The sequence below is a fragment of the Apteryx mantelli genome, chromosome 25, assembly GCF_036417845.1.
Source record: "Apteryx mantelli isolate bAptMan1 chromosome 25, bAptMan1.hap1, whole genome shotgun sequence".
NCBI lineage: Eukaryota > Metazoa > Chordata > Aves > Apterygiformes > Apterygidae > Apteryx > Apteryx mantelli.
In genome coordinates, this window is record NC_090002.1 from 1831775 (window position 1) to 1856693 (window position 24919).

Consider the following 24919-nt stretch of genomic DNA (forward strand, 5'->3'; position numbering starts at 1 on the left):
AAATCACCTAGTGCTAAACAGATTTCTGCACATTAGAGACTAAACTTCCTAACTTACAAATAACTGTTTGTTTCCAGTTTACAACGGTAAAAAAACAAAGACTTCACAATGTGTGTAAATGGGAGGCAAATGTATTTTTAAAAACAGAATAAAAAGCTGCATGTTAAAAACTGGGTCACAGACTAATAAATACATACATCAAAGACATGAAATTTTCAGCAGCTGGTTTTAAAGAGCAAGGAAGTGGGGAAAAACTAGCTGTCCAGACTCCATTCTGGCTTTGTGGTCTATATGGTAGAAATATCTGCAGTTCAAAAACAAGTTAATAGAGGAGTAGAATCAACTTTGTCATCTATTTTCTTTTTAAAAATTAAGCTACTTCCTACTAAAAGTGTGGTGTAAAACCTAAAGCAACTTCCATTTTCTCATGCACTTGATGACATTGAATTAAAAAAAAATTATTATTTTAACCCAGAAAAAATGAGTCATCTTGTACTATAAGGACAGCCTTACTGCAAATTTTGTAGAGTAAAAGTATTTCTAGAAAGACACCAAAAATGACTTTCCCATAACAAAATATAGAATTATGGATCTGATAATCATCGAGTTTCAATACTTAGGCAAAACAGAAACATCTACAAGTTAAGTTTCCGAAAAAAAAAAAAAAAAAAGAGTAAAAAGATGTTTCGTCTGCTGTAGAGATGCCAGAAAGCGATGCTGGACACCAGGATTTCCAGAACAACCCCCTTTCCAAAGTGATGTGCAGTCTGTGAATTAGACAGTAAGAGAAAATTGATCCTGCTCTGTCGGTTTCTCCACCCAGGCTCCGAGTCCTGCCTTCAGGAACGCTTTGAACAAACACTCTTTGGCAGTTTGATACTCGGTGGCTCCTTGCTTCGTTTCGTGGTACAGGTTAGGCTTGATGATCTTTGAGCGTAAGCTGGACGAAAGCTGCATGGATCGAAAAAGAGAAGAAAAGATGAGAGACTGAACTCTTAAACCAAACAGTTCAGGAGCAAAGCGGTTATTAAACCAGATATTTTTAAGCAAAGGCACGAACTATTAAACCTAACCTTCAGGAAGCGGAAGGAGGCAAAGCTGGCCCAGTAGGCAGAGCTGAAAGGAAAACAGCACTGCGTACTCTCCCTCCCAGCCATCCTTTTCCTGAACTATCAGCTTGCTTTGGCAGAAGAAGTCTAGACACCGAAAAAGCACTAACTGATGCTTCCTGGTATCTTGCCTTCCTAAGAAAGGACAGGGTGAAATCCCACTTCTACTAAAATCGAACCTATTCAGATTATCTTTCCAAATAAATTAAAATGAGAAGGCAAGCTCAAAGGAGTTAACACCCTTTGTTTACTTAGTTATAACAAGAATTTTTAGATCCTTGCATAAATTTGGGACTAGACATTATAAAATTAAAGAATAAGCCAACCAAAGACTCTTTTCCACTACTACACAGACCAATACCTAATATCAGGTTGAGCTTATAACAGGCTCAGAAAGTGTTTTCCGAGCACAGAAAGCAGCACACACGAAGGTATTTCATTATGAATAAAACAGAAGTGGAAAATCTTGCACTTTTGAATACCTTTGCGTGAATACGCATCCAGCGGCTGTACAAAGCATGCTTACAAAGGCGAGATGCACGACCCATTTCATCTTTGCCGGTTGTAGCATTAATAACTTTGAGACCAGTGTCTCCTACTGTCCAGTTTACACTGAAGTTTGGCGCTTTCCCTGGCCGGCGGGCTTCCGCATTGCTAATACCTGAAAGAGAAGAGTTATTTAATGACAACGATACATCTTAACTCTTGATTGTTCTTTTTATTGGGGAATAAGCCATACAGCAACGTTACTGAGATCTTATTGCTAGGCAATCTTATAAGCAATTCTTTGCTTATGAGAACCTTCTCCTACAGAATTTCAGCTGAATCCTAGGGGTTTCGCCATGCATATTGCATTCTCACCGGGGCTAAAACGCTCTCTTATTCGTTCTGTGATTCCTAACAGAGCATCGCCAGAGCTCTGGGAAAACATCCTCCCCTCGGGCCCAAGAGGGAGGGGATTATGGTGAGACCGGTAGCAAGGAGCCCCACGTGGAAAGTAATATTGGAGCCTTGCCCCATGCATCTCAGGAGGATCTGGCTTAGCTGATATGACAAACGAACGAATCAGTGGTCAACCCGCAGATAACTATGAAATAGAAATAAAGCTGCTCCGCTCCTGCACAAGAAACCACCGGTCTCAAAATGCATTCGGTAATGGCACTAGCCGAATATAGGAAAGAGCAGATTTAGCAAAGTTTTGCCAGCTGTAACTGTCTAAACATTCTCCTTTCCCTGCACTGCTGTAAAAGTTTAGGTGTGTATTTAATACCTCATTTCCAAATGAGTAATGATCCCATCATCACAATTCTTGTAAAAATATGAATCCTGGTCACGCTTCAACGCATGTAATTACAATTTGGACAACAAATTCCCACTACAGCTTTAACTGGAGAAGTCATACTTATTTAGAAGCGCCCACAATGCGCTTTTTCACTTTCCTTCATAAAAATGGAGTTAGGCCTGTTGTTTCGCAAACCAAGACATGACCATGTCTACATTTCAGTAGCTTTAGAGTGATAGAGATGATATTAAATGCACTTCATTAAAGGCTACTGATCTATTGCTACAAAAGCCTGACTACCTTCAAAGTACAGTCTTGCAAATCAGGAAATGTAAAAACTAGGAAGTGGCAAAATTGAAGCACTTCACACAAACTTATTTCTTCCTCTCTTCCTGTGTTTACAGACATTCAGATGCACAGTGGTTACTACACATTAATTTTTTCCCGGTACTTCTAACTCATTCAGCCTTGCTTTTGAGATGCTGTATCCTACAAGAGGCTAAGAGCTCTACTTCCTCCACTGAGGAACAGGTAACAGCGTAGTCAACAAAGTCATCAGCGAGAGGCAAAGAAAGACTGGTCTTGCAGAGCGGGTTTTACATCAGATCTGCTACAGCCTTTTTGTGTTCGATGCCAGGCTGTTCACCTAAACGCCCCTAAATTGTCAAGCTATGATGTGAGCCTCAGGGCCCAAAAGGCAAGCTGGCAACCAGCAACGGTCAATTCTTTCTTTATACCTTTATTTATTTTTGATCTCTCCTTACAGACCGCAAAGGAATGAGTACTTTTGGGGGGATCTGACCTATTTTGTCATTCCTCAGCACAGGATGTTTCTCATTTATGCTAGAGCACCTCCTTCTGCTTACCAGCTGTCCAGGGACTAGCACCTGACTAGCGCCCATGCTGCGGGTGCCCGCGTTAGACAAAGCGAGCCCCAACCTCAGCATCCTGTGCAAAAAACGAAAATTAGCAGAAGATCGAATCTTTCAGCTTTAACCTGTCCATGCTACAACCATCTGCCCACTTAACACGCTCTGTGAAGCTTTGCCCATTAATACCTAAGATGCCCAGAAACAGTAATCTGCCAGACTCAAGTTTTAGGAGAGAATTCAGACTATTTTGCTCCAACGTGAAATTTTACAGCACCTCTCAAATACTACTTTATCTCTACCTACGGAGAAGCAAAGCAACTGCAAGTATAACCCAAGCGTGAACAGAAGCCAGCTGCCTGGAGCAGGATGGATTCCCCCACGGCACTCCAGCGCCACGCAGTATATAGCCACCGTACAGTATCGAAGGCTCCTGAGAGGTGCTACCACCCATAGGCAACAGATCTCCCACGGATGCATCAGCAGAGCTCTCAGTACTTGCTCAGTGCTCTAAGACAGCTGCCAGGCTGAACTCCCGAGCTATTAGTATAGCAAGTGTTTTAGGTTATGCGCACTATGAAAAAGCTGTACAACACATTGGCTTTGATCCTGCATTCTGTCATTTAATCACAGACCCGGCAGATGTTATACAGGCTGCAAAATTGTTAATCTAAAATGTTACCTTTGACATGTCTCAGTTATCTCATTGGAAGAGAGCAGATAAACACATGGTTTTCTTCTTTCTAATAAATAATAAGCCCCATTTTTTACTTTAATGCAATTCTCATTTAAAGCCTCTTTCAAATTTATTTTCAGATTACGACAATCTCTGTTAGGTCCTAAACTTCGTAAAATTTAGTGAATTTATAAAAACTGAGCATAAGCACTGCAGCAGAATGCTTTTTTTGCTGATACCTGAAATACAATCTAATAAATGAGGCTACACCAATCCAAGCCACATGACTGCAAGACTCGCTCACTCGACGCCAGCCTCGCCGCTGCGACACCTCCTCCAGGTCTATGGCCCGCTGACTGCATGCCCTGCTTGCTGGCTGTGAGGCTGAGCGAGGAGCTTACGGCCCCACACAGCAGTAGCTCCCCAGCTGCAGCCTGGAAGGACCAGCACTGCAAGCGTGTGAGGTCTTCCTTAAATCCTGAATGACATCGTGGCTGGATACAATAAAACTCAGTTGCTTACTGTGCTCAATTCTTCCAAACAAACTAACATTTTGAAATATCAACCCTACCCAACTTCCTGATACTGTTTTATTTTTATTCTTGTTTTATGTCAGCCTGGTTAATATGACTGATACATAATAATGTGCTGAGTAAATAGAAAAAAAAACCCTGCCGTTCACCATTTTCTTAAAAGGTAAGTTGAAAAAATGGAGAACCTGAACAAAGGTTTCCTGAAGAGATCTCTTCTGATTTCTTTCAGGAAAGAGGCATCCAGGAGCTGACATGCACCAAAGCAATCTACCTCATCCATGCGATGCCACAGATCTAACTCCCTTCATCTGCAAATGTGTGAACAAGACGAATGTGGGATCAACAAACTGATCAGCATAAAGAGGACGTTGTCATCGTGAACAGGGGAATCCATTCCAACTTCTAAATCCTCTTGCAAACAGCAATGAAGCCAGCAGACTAGGGACAGATGAAATTTGGAAACAGGAGAAGCTACCTTACCAACAGTCACCAAAACTACGGAGGCTCAACTGGGTAAGCACGTATCGAAGTCACCAGTGCACAGCCTCACAAATGTTTATCACATCTGAAATCAGAGCTACTAGCTCGACTGGCCCATGAAAAGGCCCACTGAAACACAAACAATTTTAGGGCCATCAGCATAAGAAAGATCCAACCTGAGAAAAAGGAACAAATGCTTCCGAGAAAAGTAACATCAGAAAAGCAAACCCCCAAAATAAAGATTTTTCCGCGCACTAAGATAGACTGGAACAGATATAAGCTCTCCCCCGCCAAAAAAGCCTCAATCTTGCTTTATATGAAAGGAAAAGAGCAGAGGAGGGAATTTCCATTCCCATTCACAACGTTCAAATTTTAATCTTGAATACTAAAAACACAGGTACCATCAAGAATATCACACAAGTAATACTTGAGGAAGACCCAATAAGAACAGGATTTTCTGACAAGAGGAAAGCAGGAAGCACCTCAGCACAACTTCTGCTGTCGTTCTTAGTGGTCGGCAATGAACACGAGCATCGTAAGTCTCAGTTTGCAGTGATGCAAAACTCATTAAGCCACGAAAACTGGAGCTGATCATGCAAAACAAAACCCTTCCTGTGCCATTAAAGTCCAAATGCTGCAGAGCAAATAAACCCTGTTACTCTGTGAGTCACACAACAGAAGGCCTGCGCCTGAAAACCTAACAAATTACAAATTGCTGGTGTGCCCAAAAGGAATCCAAGCTCTTTAAGTGATTCTCAAAAAGCACAGAGATCTAGGCTCTTTCCATGAAGCTTGCATGGAACAGACCCATCTGTTTAAGATGGCATACTGATGATACTCTTAATTCAAAACCCATTTATCAAAACTACTGAGGCAAGGGGGTTAAAAAAATGCCACCATATTACAAGTGGGTCAGTTGTACTTTTTATTTAACTTAAAAATATCTCTATGATTACCTTGGCTTTTGTTTCGTACACTACTGAAGAAGTACAGTGATCAGATATCGTTCATGAAGTACTGCAAAAGACCTTTTTTCCCTTTATTATTTAAGGCCACTCTCTCCATTCCAGAAAGAAAAATGTTGCCTTAAGTTTTCCTTCAGTGAATGATTCCCTCCAAGACCAAGATATTTAGGCTGCATGCATCTCTTTCAGCAAATAATAGCTTACGCTTCCCCATAGGGCTTGCTCATGCTCCTTCCATACCGATGTGGTGAACACTGTAATGCTACAGAGGGGATTTGCAAAGAAGGACGAGGAAGCTGCACACTCAAGTACACATTACATTTCCATGGCACTTGTACAGTCACACTCCTTAGGTTACTTTGCTGTATTAACTTAAAAAAAAAAGTACATATATGGACTCAGAATTTCAGATATACTTAAATGACAACACCTTGTTCAGCTGCTTTGTTATCTGCATAAACCTTGCAGAGATGCCACAGGAGTCCCTGAAGGCGAATCACAGGCAGCCCAAACAGGGAATAAAGGTCATCTCAAAAGAAAAGCATCTGATAACACTTAAGGTGGATCATATCTTCTCCCTCAAAATCTAGATGTGATCAGGGCACAATAAGCTGGAACTAGTAATGGGAGAGAAAACTAGGGTAGAAAGGAAGATGTTTTATCCTCCTTTGAAAACTGGTGTAAGTAAGCTATTTCAAGGACACCGCTCAGAATTTATTTGTGGACATTACTATAAGCAGGTCTAACACATGAAAGCAAAGGTCACAGCATCCTCGTTCCAGTGCTTACATAAATAATCAAGCCTGCCAGTTCTCTGAGGACAGAACCCACAGACAAGTTTCATTAGAAAGGACACAGAGGGCTGAAAAACACAAATATGAATGGAAGGATTAGGTACCAAGGAAACTGCCAAAATCATGTTGAAGGATATATTAAAAAAAAAAAAAAGGAAAAAGATTATGCAGACAGCAGTTCTTCAGAAGAGTGCTGATGCATGTTCATTGAAAAATCTTTATCAAGTCCTATGTTGGTGACTGACATCTTGTGTACAACCCTGTCCCGAATCACTCCCCATCCCCTGTAGTGCCACCCTGCCCCACCTAATGGAGGCGGCTTCTGAAGTTTGCATGGCCAGGTCTGCAGGCTGAGAATCCTCTTCCCTTATAATTTATAAGCACTTCAGTCACTTACCATGACAAATGCTTCTTCTGCGCATCTTCCTAACAAAATATGAGATACAAAGAGTGACAGTGATTTCAGCAAAGAGGCAGCAGGGCTCCTTCCTCTGTGAAGCCAGCGTACAAAATTCAGAACAGGGTCATTCCTCAAAGAAGCTGCTCAGTTTCCCTGAATATTAGTGAAATAAGATCCTGTCAAACTTCTAAGATGTACCTACACACTTTGGGATCCAATGTGAGAATACAGCCTGATTGTCCAATCAGAGCCCATAAATACTTTGGGGGTATAATAAAGTGTTCCTACAATATATTTGAGCAGCATATTCTTGCTTTCAACCAGTCCCTTTTGTCTGTTGGACATGATCTGACTGGCATCCAGACTGTTAAATAAAAATAAGGCAGGCCTGGGTTAGCCTCTATGCATTCTTCTGGGATCCTGTGTGGCAAAGCAGGTGACAGGAGAAGATGCACTGAAATATTCATAAGATCTTGGTAGAGAAGGTCTGCTGAGGATACAATAGTTCAGATATTGCTTTCAGTTCTGCAACTTGAATCCATTCCTTGTATCACAGGAATCAGTGGAAGACACACGTGCTTCCACAGGACAGAAGAGGCATTTTTCAAAGACTTGGACAACAGAAGGAATCTTTACTTAAGTTCAGGACTGACCAAACCCATGTAACTGCAATTCAGGTTTCCAAAAATTAAAAAAAAAAAAAAAAAAAAAAGCGAAGAAAGGCCTAGTATAGGAAAATTCCCAACGGATTCTACTAGGCTTTCAAATTTTCTATCAAACCTAACAGTGAAAGGCAACTTGCGATGGCATGTGCATCTTCCCCGACAACTTGGAAGTTGGCCATTCCTGACTACAAGCAGTCAACAGTCCAACGATCATGCACTCCAGGGGGACTGGAGTGCGGACACAGTCGCACAGCAAAAAACAGTAGAGAAGCTTACCAGTTTCAAAGGTGAGCTCCATGATTGTTGTGCTCAGCTCCATTTAGAGAAACCAAAGGGCTGGAGCTGTGTTACTCCCTCTGAGACTTCCAGCATTGGCTACTGCGCATGCCGTGTGGTCAGGGTTTGCTGGGAGAGCTTCTCTACCAATTGACACAACCTGACCCAGTTTAAACCAGGAGAAGGTATGGTGATTAGCTACTCTAACACGGAGACAAGCCGTGGCCAAGAGTTGCGGCCTGCAGCAAGAACCACTCCTTTCAACCTAGCCAGTCTGTACAAAAGCGTTCAGCGAGGGAGTTCTTTCTCCTACTCCCAATCTCGTTACAGAGGAGGTCAGGACAAGGGCAGCTAATAGTAAAAACCTGGCAGGCAGCACGGAGAATATCTGAAGGCAAACCGGAAGCTCAGAGCAAATGCACGCCACCCAGCCAGAAACACTTTAGAAAGACCAAAATAAAGCCCGTGTGTCTAAACAGCAGGGTAAGGAAGGCTATAAAATGCAAAATGGCATATTCCAAAAAGCTGAAGCTAGCTTCAAAGGACGTACATGGGAAGGACTGTAAAATGACAAGTTTAATGTAAACACATGGTAAGTCAGCCCAAAAAGAGAGTCTGAGAAACAGCTTGCAAAAGGCATAAAAATTAACAATAAATCCATTGAACATCGCAGCAACAGGAAATCAGTTTTGCCAACAGCTGGCCAAGCTATAGAAGGAGCATTCAGAGAAGAAAGAAGATGATATTGTGAAAAACTGAATGAATTTTTGCATCCAGTTTCCCTGTTAAGGAGCCGGGATAGGTTCCAAGGCCTGAGCCCCTTTTACCGGCAATATGTCAGAGGACACATCTCAAATTGAGGTGCCAGTAAAAATAGTTCTAGGATAAACCTACAAAGTGAACAAACACCAGTTACAGCACCCAGATAGTATTCAGCTGCGTTGGAGGAAATCAAAGATGTGACAGCAGAAACAGTAGTCTTCCCAGGCCAGAAGGTAGCTGGTGACTCCAGTTTTTAAAAAGGAGTTCAGAGGCGTGCCAGAGAACTATCACTCAATAAACCTAACATCTTTACCAGGCAGATTGGTAGGAACTAACAGGCACATGTGGAGATATGACAATATTGGGAAGGAGTCAACAAAAAACTGCCTTAGTATTTGAAGATGGAGGATGGCCAGTGTAACACTAATTCTTAGAGAGCCAGGGGAGATCTAGGGAAGCAGAAGGCCTGTTTGCCTGATGTCTGCCTTAAAGAACAGGATTAATGGACATCTGGATGAATACAGTCTCCTTGGAAAGAGCCAACCCAGCTCTGGAAAAAGGAAGCCCAGCCTCACAAGTGCACTGGAGCCTTCTGAAGTAGTCAACAAATGGGGACAGTGGCTATTTGACTTACAAGGTTTTACACAGATTTCTAGAGATCATTTATCAGGATTTCTCATGAAAGGTTTCTAAAGAAACTACACAATCCTGAGACAAGAGGGAAGGTCACTGAGTGGGAGGAAGGTCACTGAGCTGGTCAGAAGACAGGGACTCAAAGACAGGACTGAACAGCTCATTCTCGCAGTGGAGGCAGGTCACTACTGGAGAGCCTCAAGGTCTGTGCTGGCACCTTGAAGACCTGAAATGGAGTGGTGGGGGAAAAACTGGGGAAAGATTGTTGAAGACACTAAATTATTCAAGATAGTATAGATGAGAAGCAATTGCAAAAAGTAGCAGAAAAAACCTGCAACACTGAGTGACTGGGCAATAAAACGGAAGATGAAATTCATTCTAGATAAATATAAGGTAATACACAAGGTAAAAAACAATCAATTTTACATAAAAAGTGCTGGACTTGGAGCTGGTTATTAGCATTCAGGAACCAGGCTTTGGTTTCTAATACTCAGTTCTATCAAAATGTCAGGTCAAAAATCAACAGCAATCAAAAAAGGCAAAGAAAATGTTAGGAATAATTATTAAAGGAATACAGAACGGAACAGAACATCACGATGTCACCATAGAAATCAGTACTGCTGCCTTATCTCGATTATCAGGTGCTCTCTAGCTCAAAAAGACTACAGAGAAATGGAAAGGATGATCCTTATGTGGAATGGTTTCCATACAAGGAACAAAAAAGTGCAAGAAGACTCTATCTGGGAAAAAAGATGACTAAGTTGGAACATCATAGAGGTCTAGAAAACTGAGTGGCATGATGAAAGTGATATGGAAAAACTGCTTATTACCTATTTTGAGCAAAGAACTAAGAAGCATCTAATTATATTAGCAGAAAGTAAATTCCATTGCACAAATCTTTACACATCCTATGGACTGCCTTACTGAAGATGCTTGGATGCTAAAAAGTTTACACTAATCCAACAAGCAAATACAGGAGTCGATGAGTGAAAGATCCATTAAGAATTTTTAAATACAAAGACTCTTCACCCCTGACTCGGAAAGTCCCTGAGCCACAGATTACTACTGCTGTTCTCTGGAAGCATCTCTACGGGCTTACCATTTACTCCTACTTTTCGCTGCGTAATTACCAGTGGGAGAATAGTACTAGGCTAGACGGACCTTACCCTAAGACCTCAGTCTTATTTAAAACCGTTTTTATGCTGGTGACAGGTAATTGGAAGATGTGACACTGCTCCAGGATGTTTTATCCAAGAAACAAAACAGAGGAAGACCATGTCAGTACCATGAGGAATTGGTCAAAACCCCCAACAACTTCATTTCTGACAATACGCTGGTAAAAAACAGGAGACCATACACAAACTAAAGCGTAACACTAGACGTCAAAACAGGGAGAAGGTAGGCTGTGTTAAATGTTTTATTCAAAGTTAAGAAAAAATGCACTGTCCAGAAAAGCAGAGACTACTGCAGGGTTTGGCTTAGTAGCCCTCACAGAAAGAAGGGAATGACGGACACCAGCAATGGGAACCATAAAGACAGATGTTTAATGAACTTCTCTTCATACTAATTGCCTCTGCTAAAGAAGAGCTTGCCTTTTATATGTAATGCCTTCTCTTTTGTATTTAATGACTTCTTCTAACAAGGATTTTCAAGGACTGTTTTTCTAAATGGCATATTTGCTGAGTTTTTGTTACTCTGCTTTTTGCACTCGGTAACTCCTTCATGCTAATCTCCATCAATGACTCCAGAAAGAATCTGTGCAGATTCCCTTGCACACTGGCAGTCTGTTATCTGCTCCCACTCTCAAAGCTTGATCGAGAAATTGGTCCCTTTTCAGATTACTCTAGAAATTCACAACCTCTCTTCTCTCAAACTGAAAAGCCCAATTTTTTTGTGAGAGCTCATGGTCCCTCCGTGCCATGGCGCTAACGGCATGCTGAAAGGTTGGCTCCTTGAATCAAGAATCCCGGGAGCTGATATTGGGTGGGAGTATTCTACCAACATATGGGTTTCTTGCACTCACTGACTGCAAAGCAGCTGCTCTGATATGCATGTTTGCATTTAACTAGCTTAAAAAAAAAAGGAAGTATAAGCAGAAAATCTTTTATGGAGAAAGAAAGAACATTTGATGCAAAGACAGTTTTGAACGGTACAGTAGATAACAATAACTCAGTCTGACTTCAACTTAATGCAACTGTCCCTGCAGACAAAAAAAATCATCTTATAAGAGGAAAAAAACCTCAGTGTTTAGTGCTTTCTCAGATAAATAGGTGAGACAGTGGGGAAATACGGAATGCCATAACTCAACAGATGTTATTTTATTTCATATCCCGGTTAGAAATGAGCAATCATTATAGAATTGCATATGCAGGATCAGGAGGAACATAGAATTGGGGACAGTTATTTCTGTCGTGCTTCAGCAGTATTTCCAAATAGGAATCCACTGTAAAAGGCGTGAATCAAAGAATAAATCTGTAGCTACAAAAGTGCCCCAGCTGAATCCAATAACATGGATCAAAACACAGGCTTTGAAGACTAATCCTCTCAGTTAAAAAAAATAATAATAATAATAAGAATTTTCCTCCTTTCTCCCTCCCAAACAAGCTTCTTGTACATTCTGAGATGTGTGTATTTTCACAAAAACTTAACAGTTGAGAACATTTCTGAATTCTCTCTACTGCTCAGTGAGTTCTGGCTGAACTCGTAAAACAGATGGTGCTATTTCCTACCAAATAGATGAACACAATATTTCAGCTTTTGGCTTTTAAGAAGCCAAGGTGCTGTCACATGTTCTGAAAATAACAACACAAAAACTGTCCCCCCCGCAACCTGCTGTTTTGAAGAATTGATAAAAATCCCCAGAAATCAGGCAGCAACAGTCCATGCATCTGCTACTATGCTCATAAACCAGTTATATATTTGGAATTATGAGTGCTATAACTCTTACTTACATGCTAATACATGGACAAATCCATCACTTAACATTTTAGTATGTCCTGGTTCAGGGAATCCTTACTAATTAGCTTTCTTTTCTAAAGAATTGCTGGTTGTTTGATACACCTTCTCCCCATTCCCTACATCTATTTGTAAAATTCATGTCATACTTTGAACATGCTTTAAAATACTGATCTTTCTTTCCTGGAAAATAAACAGACACATGCCAGAAGCCAAGCTCTACAGAACAAAGCAGTGCACACAATGATAGGGAGGATAAGAGATTTCACTTTTAAAACTTTCACCACATTACCGTAACTAGCAGTTTAAGTTTTTTTTGGGGGGGGGGGTGTTTGTTTTTTGGTTTTTTTAGTATTTTAGAACTTTCCTTTAAGTCACGGCTCAATCAGAAGTTAAGACCTGTTAATTCAAACGCTGCCATTCCTCTTAGCACCACTAGATTCTAAGATCAACACAAAACTAAAGAACAGGACTTAAAGGTTCAATAGCAGCTGCAGAAGACAACCGCTCACTGCGCCTGCTGGGGATTGCTGTATTGCTGTCTGTCAGAGGTATCTAATACTCTACAAAAACATTCCTAAAGGACGTGCCACCAGGCTCTGAATGCAGCATTAAACTACAAAGTGGAAATGAAAGTATTATGATAATCGGATCATGCAAACAAGTTGGGTGCCATGCTAATTAAAGCCAATGCTGCATCCAACAGAGATTGATGACAGAAAGAAAATACAACCAATGGCAGCTGAGAAGTTCTCTCCATCCATTTTTAGGTGGTTATTGATCTAGAAATTGTGACCCAAATGTGTGTATCTTGGCACACTGCTAAAAGATGCAGCCGTTCAACACATATCTGCAATGGCAAGAGAAGTAACAGTGAGATCTAACGCTATTGTAAGGATGGGAAGAGATTTTACCAAGCCCAGGCTTTCAACTTGCCTCACGTATCGCTAGGGCACATTCCAGACAGCAATTGCGTGAAACCACATTAAAAGGATCACACCCCAGTTCTTACTGGGACCTTTTAACTCATGAAGGCTCCTTGCTCTGGTATTTCTGACTGAATATCTGATTTAGGTTTAGACTGGAACTTCTGTGTTGTAACCACAAAGCAATTTACTCACAGTACATAATTCACAAGGTTTTTGAGAATTGCAAAATCACAATGCTACTGGAACAGACTTAGTTACCGGTACAGCCTTCTCCATTAGATACTTGCCACTAAGTAAAGGTCTGTTGAGTGTATAAAGAGGTGGCAGATCTTCTATCTCTGCTACCCTCTGGTATACGGCTCTGGATAGATGATCCCCATGATATAAACTCCCCAAGATGATGCTAGAGAAGTAAATTGGCTCCACAAAGAGGCTAAGTAAGGCTCCTTGAATACCCAATACGTTCCACCTAAGAGGGAGGGAAAAACAAAACAAAAAAACAAAAAAAACACTTTCTTTTTAATGGAACAAGTAACATCTGCCAGACATAATAGCAGTCAATCACAATGGACTAGACTTCAAACTCTTCCTCATGCCTAGAGTGTGACTATGGTAGCATAGCTGTGACACCTGAGAGAATTTTAGAGATCAGCTTATGGGATGCTCAATGGTATCCTGAGTAAGATGACCCTTACCAACAGGTCTACAGTCAGCATCAATATCAGGAGCAGATTCCATAACTTCACCTCCCCACTAATGTATCTGGTGATGCATTTTCGAAGCCTCCTAGGGTCAGACATGGACGGGATCACTCAGTCAGAGAAAGAGCCAAACTGCAAGATCCTCAGCCAGAAACAGCAGCTAATGCCTCCAAAACACACCTGGCAGTGGGCAAACTGTCTTTCCCAGAATACAAGAAGGATTGGGTCTGCAAGGCCTCATCATCACAAGAGAATGTTTTTCCTTTACATCCTAGCCAAGCGGTCCACATGCTGCTGCCGCCAAAAAAGATATTTGTCATTGCTTGCAATATCCACAGGCAGAGAGAAAACTGAATCTCCAGAAATCCAGGTGCATATATTCTTTGCTCACTTTAGCCATTTCATAGATTCCAACCATAAATCCCTGCCTGCACCGTTACAGCCTACACTGGTACAGGTTCAGTGTAGGCACCTAGCCTGTACAGGAGCAAAATGATGAATGGGTTTAGTAGCTCTGCTCATTTGATCGAGTTTCAACTCTTAATCTGTACGTGACGATCATGAAACACTTTGTTGAACCTCAAAGCCTACTGCAGGGTATTTCCACTGTCCTCTTTTTTGAGGTATACTTGCAAACAGTTTTGCACAATTAACACAGCATATCTGAGTATAACTGCAACACCTAGACAACTGGGTGCACAAGCAGCAGGAAAATGTCTTTTGGTGCTTGAAAAAAAGAAAAATTAGCACAATGGAAGATCTTGTACTCATACGAAACGGTCATCATTAGCAAAAGCCCCATCCTAATACGGATGCAAAGTTCCCCTACAAAAAGAGAGGGAAATCCGACCCTTGCTAACAGTGTTTCTCGGAGCTTGGGCAGGGATGACACAGCTCCACCTCACCATCAGCTCAGGCTAGAAACTGTGTAGCACAACTGCTTAGCTACTGCTAGAAACTGGACTACATATTTTGACCGGCTACAAGATTTGAAAAAGGTTTAAAAAAAAATTGCAGCCCAAGTAAACAACTTATTTGCAAACCTTTACTGAGTATGAAAATGGAGGCAATGTGCATTAGCTTACTCACCTGTCATTAAAAAAGTTGGGTTTAATGAACGAGTAGAAATTCTGTACTAATAAAATTTAAGGCATAGTTTACATTGAATAAAGGCATATTTTGTATAACACTGAAAATGCAATCAACAGCCAAACAATAAGAAACCATCAGATTAAAGGTATCAGGTGAAAAATTATTGCTTACCAGGGCCTAGATGCCTTTCTAAGGACTTTATCATGACTAGAATTTTGTAAGCACAGTCACGTATTTCAAGTGCCAAATAAATCTCAATGGTATTTTCTTGTTATTTGCAGTATTACCTACATCAAGAATAGAGAAGCATATGGACTACTACAGTTACAGATAATATTACGGAAGAAACATCTGGAAAGAATTCAAGTCTAAGCATTGCAAATTGTGGTCTTACAACCGTATCTGAAACTTGCAGACACACAAATTAAGCTTCCTCAAGTTAAGCCTATTTCATTTTACTTTTCAGGAACAGTACTTGAGCGATGGACAGATATTTTACAGAAGGCCAAAGTGCTCCTCCGGCAACCCCTAGTTCCCCAAAGAAAACCTTTGTAAGCTTTGCAGGGCCTTTTTATTGATACCAATTGCAATATTTCTAGAGCTTGTGTTTTGCTGGTTTTCCCACACACACCTCCCAAACTTGGTACCCTTCCCTGGCACAGAAAATGAAAGATGAAGCTTGTCCTGGTAAAATTATATTGATTAACTCAAAAAGAAGAGCTTGGACAGCTGAATAAGCATCTGCAGGACAAACTGTAGGAGCTTGCATTACAACATCACCACTCTGCAGTAACTGCCCAACACGTGCTGGTTTTGCCAAGGTCACTTGTGTCGCATTCACCATTTGAAGGACATGCTCGTGGGCACTGGGTTCGGAGCAGCTGGCTCTCTGCAAGCACAGGGTTTGCAGAATCCATTTACATGACCAAAACCTCACGCTCTTAAAATTGCTTAGGCAGGGTCGGATGGTTGTTAGGCTTTTAAAATCAGGTTTAAATTTCAAATGCTACAATAAGATTACATACAGTTATCCACAGGAAAATATACCTATATCAGAAATCACCTGCAGACGTACTGCAAAGTTAAGTTAGTTTTGTATCATAATGTTTTGCAGTAACTCAGAGAGAAACATAAAACCCAGTGAAGATCTGTAGATTGTAACTGAGTCAGAGAGGCAGGATTACACAGAGACTTTTCTTGTTGTTCCTTTCTACACTATACTTCCTCCTGGCTAAACGACAGTTTCTCACCTCCATTAGCACAAGTACTAGAAATCAGGCTGATGGATATGAACTGAAAAGAAACTATATCAACACCATGTATCAATTTTCAAAAGGCCAAAAACATTGTTTAGTGAAATCACAACCTATTTTGAAGTTAGCGGGCCAAGTTCTGTATAGGTTCACTACAAACTGAGGTGCACAGCAGGGAGCAAAATTTATTCCAGAAAATTTTAATAAAGTCTGTGCTGCCTTTTGAGTCAAGCCAGTGAAAAAAACTGAGTAAAAGCTTTTTTCTTCACATTAATACATAAAGTAATAGCAGAAAGGGTTAAGTAACTGAAGTGACTTAAGTCTAGTACAAATTCCAATCTCCCAGTTCTCAGACTGAGTTTATAACACAGAAATGAACCTTTCCACTGCAATGCCACGCTGTAGCAGAGCATGCAGACTCCGGCCAAGGTGTAACACTTATTTCGGAGCACTTGATGTCCCAAGAAAGCGATAATGGAAGACAACTCTGTCATCTCCAATTCAGCAATTAAAACCTTTCACCCCTGTGGAGGAAAAAGGATGAGCAGGGAGGCACTGCGGGGCGGAACATGGGAAGGTCGTAACGGGCGGAGCACTGCTGCCGGAGAAGAAGGCGGGGCTTTACAGCATTATAAAAGAGCAGGACACGCTTCATTAAACGCCATTTTGCCACTCCTCATATTGGTGTCTGTGTGGTGATGGTCCGGGGTCTGGGGAGAAGGCCCCGTGCCTCCTCAGTAAGAACGAGAACGGTAACAAGTGGTGACCCCGACGTGATACCGAGGAGGCGGCTCGGCCGGCGCAGGCGCTGGGAGCGTGAGGAAGGGATCCGGATCCGGAACCATGGAGGCCATATGTAAGGTAGTGATGGCCTGCGCCAAGGAATGGCGGGCGCCGCTGAAGGCGAGCGCGATACGAGCGTGTGTAGAGAGGCTCGTAAAGGAGGGAGCGATTACTTCTCCTATGGAGATTCTGCGGGAGGAACTGTGGCTGCAATGCACAGCAGTGCTGGCGGAGTTCCCGATGGACGGGGGATCCGCGAGGGAGTTAAAGGTGTGGGGGCTGATAAGAATGCTCCTGCGGAGCGCGAGGGAGGCCCCGGCGAAAGAACGGGAGAGTGGGGGCGGGGAGGTTCCAGTGATCCTACCAGTGGAATCCCAGGAGCCGCCTCCGGTGTATCCCTGGCAAGATCTCGCACAAGACAGAGAGGGATGGGGGGTCAACGGGACCGAACCCGAGGATTGCGTGCCTGGCGCAGTTTTGAGGAAGACGCTTAGTGCGGAAGATAGGACCCTGCTGCCGTGGGCCCCGGCAGAGGAGGGTGCTGTAGGCGGGGAGAGTCAGGCACTGCAGCGAGGGAGGAAGGGTAACGGCCAGTCAGAGCGGAGAGACCAGAGTTCGACCTTGAAAGGAGGGAGGAAGGTTCGGGTGAGATTGCCGGTTGAGGAGGAGAGCGGAGAAGATAGCAGCGACGAGGAAGGCGGGGGCTTGCGAGAAGTTACGCGCAGGCTGCGGGGGTGTGCAATAGGAGAGACACAGCCGAAAGGGAAGCCGAAGGGCGGAGAAGAAGTAACAACATCCCCGGTCGACACCCTATTGCGTGCATTAGAGGAAATAAGGCGGGAGGTCGAAAAACAGAGGGACCTGCTCAGCGGAGCAAAAAGGGGAGCGGCCCCTGCCAAGTCCATACCACTCACTGACTGGCAGCTAATAGCCGATTCATGTGCCCTTCAGGGCTTACGGTTCGAGCAAGTGCCGCAAGTCTGTCCCGTAAGGGCAGTACCGGGGGAAGGGGTCCAGTGGGTGGTGCTCGAGCCCAAGATAGTACAGGGGCTGATGACCTTGGTGAAAGAGAACGGGCTGAAACATCAGCAAACTCAGATGTTGTTGGATAGTGAGCATGCCCAGGCGTGTACGCCTTACGACCTACGGCAGCTGGCGAGGGCGGTACTGTCACCCACGCATTGGATGCTGTGGAAGGAGGCATGGCAAGGCCGTTGTGCCGCCCTTGCTGCAGCTGCCGCCGGGAACCCGAACCACCACCTAGCAGGTACCACACTGGATCGCTTGGTGGGGCGAGGTGCAAACCTCGCATCCCCGAACCAGCAAGCGACAGCTCTCAGAGGCCGGGAGGTCATGGCCACAACAGAGGCTTCGCGGGCCGCGTATGAAGAACTCGGGAAGCTAGTAAAGGTAGAGCCACCCTGGACAAAGATAAAACAGACACACGCAGAGAGCTTCACTGAATTCTGTGACAGGCTCCAACGGGCCATTGCAGAGTCAGACTTGCCCCCTGAGGCCCAGGGTCCGGTCATGATGGAGTGCCTCTGGCAGCAGAGTAACGCCATGACGCAGGACATCATGAAAACGATCCCTAAAGGAGCACCACTTTCGGTTGTCATCCGCACAGTACTGCAAAAACAGAACCAGGGAACAGCGGCAGCACAGGCTCTTGTCTCGGCGGTGGACCAGATGAGAAAGGGACCACAGCGATGCTTCTCTTGTGGCAGATTAGGGCATATTAGCGCACACTGTCAGTGGCAGGGCCGGCCGATCTCGTGGCAAGGCCGAGGGTCATGCTGGGCTTGTGGGCAGTACGGGCATGTAGCCCGAGAGTGTCCCCAAAATCAACAGCGGAAACTGCCGGGAAACGGGGGGCGGGGGGGACATCGCAAAGGGGCGTCCCTCCCGTAGATCTTGGCCCTGCACAGGAGTGTGACCGGAGTTGGCCCGACAGTGGCAGAGGTCCAAGAGGAAGACGTCCCAACGTGGCTCTGGCAGTAAAATTAGGTGACCGCCCGGTGGTGCGGGCGACGCTGAGCTTGGGAGGATGTAGTGACGAGGGGAGGAGGATAATAACCATGCTGGCGGACTCCGGAGCGGACGTGACGTGCATAGCACACGCCCAGTGGCCTGAGAGCTGGCCCTTGATGGATGCTGGTTACATAACCGGAGTTGGAGGAATGGCTAGTACGTACAGGAGTATGATGCCGGTGGAGATCCGCGTGCAGGACGACGATGGCGACGAGCTGATAGCTCGGGTCTGGCCGTACGTCACGCACATCCCTGACTCACTGTTAGGCCGAGATGCCATGGCGCAAATGAGGCTCAAGCTCACAAATTTAGTATGAGGGCCACTGCTGGAGGCGGCGTGAAGATCACTTGGAAAATGGAAGAACCTGTGTGGATAGAGCAGTGGCCCCTTACGGAAGAAAAATTGAAAGCCGCCAGAGAAATAGTAGACCATGAGCTACAAGCAGGACACTTACAAGAGAGCTATAGCCCCTGGAACACTCCCATATTCGTGATTAAGAAGAAGGCGTCTGGGAAGTTTCGACTTCTTCATGATCTCAGAGCCGCTAATAGCCAAATGATGGGCATGGGATCATTCCAGCCCGGACTTCCACTGATCTCCACGATTCCGAGAGGATGGCCAGCAGTGGCATTGGACATTAAGGACTGTTTTTTCTCGATTCCTCTGCACCCGGACGATTGCCGTAGATTTGCGTTCACCGTACCACATACCAATCTGGATGCCCCTGCAAAGCGGTACCAATGGACGGTCTTACCGCAGGGCATGAAGAACTCGCCCGCCTTATGCCAAACTTATGTTGCCAGAGCCCTGCAGCCGGTGCGTGACCACTGGCCGGACATGAAAATTATTCACTACATGGATGATATACTCCTGGCGGCAGAAGAGGACAAGCATTTAGAACAAGCCCTCCAAGAGGTCAAACAGAATTTGGAGGAGGCAGGACTGCAACTGTCAGAAGCGAAGCTCCAACGAGGAAGCGACATCAAGTACTTGGGGTGCTGCATCAGCCCCACGGAGGTGCGGCCCCTGAGAATAGAATTGAACCCGAAGGTGACTACCCTACACGATGTACAAAAATTAGTAGGTGCGTTGCAGTGGCTGAGGCCTATCATTGGCATAATGCCGCAGGAGATGAGCCCCCTCCACGATCTGTTAAAGGGGAAGGCACCCTGGGAGCCCAGACACCTTACGCCAGAGGCCCAGAAGAGTCTTCGCAACATAGAGCAACGAATGGCCACAGCTGGATTGGGAAGGTGGGATCCGCAGGCCCCTATCACCGCTATGCTGAAGGTAACCAAGGCAGGCCTTATAGGGGCCCTTGCGCAGAACGAAGCAGCTAAAGTGAGGATACTACTGTGGCTATTCTCCAACCAAGTCGGTACAGCGTTCTTACCCATCACTGCGGCAACCGCTAAGGTAATCACCAAAGCACGGAAGGCTTGCTGTCGGCATTTCGGTAAGGACCCGGACGTCATCGCGACATCTATACCTAAGGCAACCTGGAATGCTTATTTTGCCCAAGACGAGGAGGTTGTCTTGGCACTACATACCTTCGGAGGAGTGCTTCAGCACGGAAAAACCCCTGCGCTGTTAGAGAGCCTTCAGCATTGCTTTCCAGAGATTAAGCCGAGGGTACTTCCACAGCCCCAGCCGGGTCCGACGTTCTTCACGGATGCCTCGTCGCGAACCTCTACAGCAGCAGTAGTTTGGTATAAGGATGAGCAGTGGCACAAGGCTACGTGGCAGCAGGAAGCCAGCGTTCAGTGGCTGGAAGCGAAAGCGGTCTGCATGGCCCTGGCGCTAGGACCAAATAGCCATGCAAACATCACCACGGATTCCGTCTTCGTTCACAATCTGGTAAACAGGATGGCCCAGCCTGGATTCGTAGGAAGCGATATCTGCATGATGTTAGAAGAGGCGCTGCAGAGCCGGACTGCGCCCTGCACTATAATGCGTGTCAACAGCCATCAATCGCTACCTGGGTTCTTCTACGAAGGAAACAGCCTTGCCGACGGGGCCGCCAAGGGAATATGGACGATGACCGAGGTGAAGGAGGTGCACGACTTCCTTCATTTGGGGCCTCGCGCGCTGGCAAAGCACTCAGGCATTCCTCTGGCCAGAGCACGCGAAATTGTCGCGGCATGCCCATATTGTCAGAAAACACCGCTGTGGGAGGCGGGGGTGAACCCCCGGGGTCTAAAAGGGAATGAGATATGGCAGACGGACTTTACCTACTTCCCGGAGTTCAAGCCACAGCCTTGGCTGGCGGTAACAATAGACACCTGTAGCACTGTGATCATCGCAACACAGCATCAGAAGCAGACGGCCCGAGCGGCACAGAGCCACTGGAACCTAGCCATTGCGTGGCTAGGGGTGCCAGCGAAGATAAAGACGGACAACGGGCCCTGTTTTATCTCTCAGAGCACAGCCGAATGGGCACAGCTATGGGGAATTGTTCTACTCAGAGGCCTGCCCTATAACTCCACAGGCCAGGCAATCGTAGAACGGGCCAATCAAACACTGAAAAGTAAAATAAAATCCCTAGCTGAGGCAGAAGGCTGTGGGGGAGGCATCCCTCCTGAGAAACAGGCGATGCTACTGCATCGCGCGCTCTATGTGCTGAACCATCACAGCAGAGGGGATTGCCACATGGAGCCAGTGAGGAGACATTGGGGGCACCTACCGCCCTCGACGGGTCCAGGTGTGAAGGTCCGCTTCCCAGGGGAAGGGGAGTGGGAGACAGGATGGGAACTGATATCACAGGGAAGAGGGTATGCCGCGATAAAACGGGAGGAGCAGATAAGGTGGGTTCCAATGAAATGCATAAAACCTGACTTAAATGCACGTACGAAAGGGTCTGGGGTGTAACTAATCATTCTTGGTGAGATTCCATCCTGAACAGGGCAACGCCAGACGGGATGCTGCTGCATGGCTGCATTGATGTTTATCGCCGGCTTCATGATTCCGGGGACCGCAGAGTCATACTGGAGGAGATGAGCACAGGCGCACGGAGCAGCTCACTACTGCATCCCGTTCAACCCCGAGGCGGGGCCGACAGAGACTTTCCTGACAGGGAACAAGTCAACACAGGGGCGTGGATCTTGTCATGGTTTGATTAGAAATGGCTTATAACACTAGGCTTGATAGCACTCACAGTAGTAATAGTGATATGCTGCGGCTTGCTAATTCTGAATTATTGCTTACGGCATGTACGGCTTAACTGCTTGATAGACATGAGTGTAGAGTATATCAATTAATAGTACAGGAAAAAGAGGTTCTAGAAAGGGGGGGAGATGTGGTGGATCTTGGGAAACTGCATAGACAAGATATTTGCATGAGAAGTGGTAGACTAGGCGTAGCGGAAGATCACGTGGTGTGACGCGCAGCCTAGGGGTGGAAACGAAGTGCACCTGTATGTAAGCTTGCACGCAGCCCAGAATAAACGCCATTTTAGCATCTCTCACATTGAGGCCTGTGCTTTGTGACCCTGCAGTAGAGGAGGCTGCAGCGCTCCCCTGGTGGCACCGTGGGTCCGGGCGAGAGCACGGCAACAGTTCCTACAGATGTAACCAGTTTCAGGTTCTGCCACACCTGCACTTAAGTATCCATAAATTCACATACAGCTTTTGGTTTGGCAATGAAGTTGCACGTGAATTGTGTTCAAAATCTGAAATTTATAGAGAGAACATTCTCTGTGCAGCGGGCTCACCTGAGAGCTACAATTTTACAGATGAGCACCACGTCAGGGAAATCTGATTTTTCCAGAATTATCATACCTACTGGTTTCCTTAATCTATATTCACTGCTTAGATGCTAACAAGCTGGAGGCTAATGCACACCTTTTAAGCTTTTTGCAGTTTTCAGTTATGCTACATTAAAAAAGAGGACAAAGAAACTCAACACTGACTTTAAATCAAGAGGAGTCCTGTTTTCCTTTCTATGTTGTCAGACTTCTGCTTTGGACTAATACGTGCTCAGAGGCAAGGACATCTATGGTGAACACCTATAAGGATGCCTATTGGTCTGTTAATGTCTTCATGATGTACAGCTCATTTTACAACTCTGAATACATGGGGAAAAAAAAACATAAAATTTAACTCTGCAGCAATACCTTAGCACAGACTTTGCTAGTGCACTTCTTGCTGAAAATACAGGCTGCAGTTAAAAACTCACCTCTGAACTTTCCAAACCCAAATTGCATATAAATTTCATTATTTATACTGTTTTAGAGAGACCACAGAAGTGAAGGGAGCCTAACAGCAGTAAGCGATAAAGCATGACGTTGATACCAGTGTCTCAGCACCACTCATTTATTTTTATGCAAACGGAAGTATGCAAGAGCTGAGTCATTACTCATTGCATTTTAAACAGTGCATATGGAATTGGTGTCAGAACTTATCACAGAAAAATGAATACTGAATCCTCTGCAACTACCAAAATGAATTGTCTGTTGAAAAATGAAACTATATTTATGATAGACTGCAAATCCTGAGAAAAAACAAGTTACAGTTCAAAGAGCTACTCTTATTAATATCATTTATAAACAGCAATAAATATGGGAAAAGGAAAATGATTTAGTAGACATTTTGTTTATGTCAAGCTTTTACTTGCACCCAAAGGCAAGGGACTAAGGATGGAAATTTTATATAATGCAAAGTAACAACTATATTTTCATGCAATTTAATTTCTGTTTTCACAGGCCTCAGTCAAATCTCCTTTCTTCAAAAAAAGACAAAAAGCACAATGAAAGGACAAGTAAGAGGCATGTTGTATCTTCTGGGGCACTCCTCTCTGGGAGGGGTTGGGGCAAGCTGCAAGATGTGAGAAGATGTCAGACCATCCCTGGAAAGTGTTTTCCCTTGTCATATGAATCTTCTGCCCTCCTCCACGACAAAGGCTTGCAGCCCAGATGGCAGCTCTCTCAGGCCATAATCTCAAAGGTAGGCTTTGCCTACTGTGATACCAACAAGATTTTGAGGCCTTCTGAATTGCCCTGTGAACCAGGAGCCCCTCCTGATGATCGTGCATCCAAGGTGTGAGAGGACTTGCTTCCTACCTTGCAAACTTAGGAACCTAAAGATTGTGTTTCTAGCTATCTCTGAACAGAAGGTGCTCGTGTTTGCACTAGCTATGTTCATGGTTTTTCTGCTTATTTCTACTTTCTGTGACTGCTACGATCAGCCTGCCAAGTTTAAGGCGGGCATCATCCCCAGAGATGCTTGCAGAACCCTCTGTGTTAGTCTTCACCTCTGTGTCTCCGAAGTGGATCTGACTGAATATCCCAGCATTTGGCTCTTAGTGCGCTCATTTGTTGCCTCATCATAACGGACGTGTTCACCATTCACTGTGGTTCATCATTCACGCACAGGGACACTCCTGCTCTTCAAGTCAAATCCAGACTCACGCTGCATAGGTCATGATCTGCTTGCTGTGGGCACCTGTCTAGCTGGACTTCGCTTTCATTACCTGGCAGAAGGAACAGCCAGAGCGGACTGTAGCAGACTTCACTGATCGAATCACCTTTTCATTTCTCTTTCGGTCAAATCTAAACTCCTGATTTCTCTTTGCTTCCTTGTCTAAGAGATTATTTGAATCTCTACGATCAGTGCTTTCCTTCCATGAGCCGCAGCACAAACAGGCAGCAACATCTGCATGTGGAGTGCAGTCAGAGTTTCTTTTCTTTTCCAGTTCAAGTGGGTCAGGTAGCAGCCCACACTATAAATCAACTAA

At 44.6% G+C, this 24919-nt stretch overlaps 1 protein-coding gene across 1 annotated transcript in view; it reads right to left on the reverse strand.

The window, feature by feature from the left end:
- Nucleotides 1-371: 371 nt before the first annotated feature.
- The window catches only part of LOC136994184 (double-stranded RNA-specific editase 1-like), a 57069-nt gene continuing 32521 nt past the window's right edge, over nt 372-24919 (reverse strand). Inside the window, exons 7-9 of the mRNA XM_067310505.1 lie at nt 13616-13797; nt 1592-1770; nt 372-951 (exon numbers count right to left, since the gene is read on the reverse strand). Coding sequence (XP_067166606.1) covers nt 775-951; nt 1592-1770; nt 13616-13797 — 538 coding nt within the window. The 3' untranslated portion in view covers nt 372-774. The remainder of the gene's footprint in view (nt 952-1591; nt 1771-13615; nt 13798-24919) is intronic.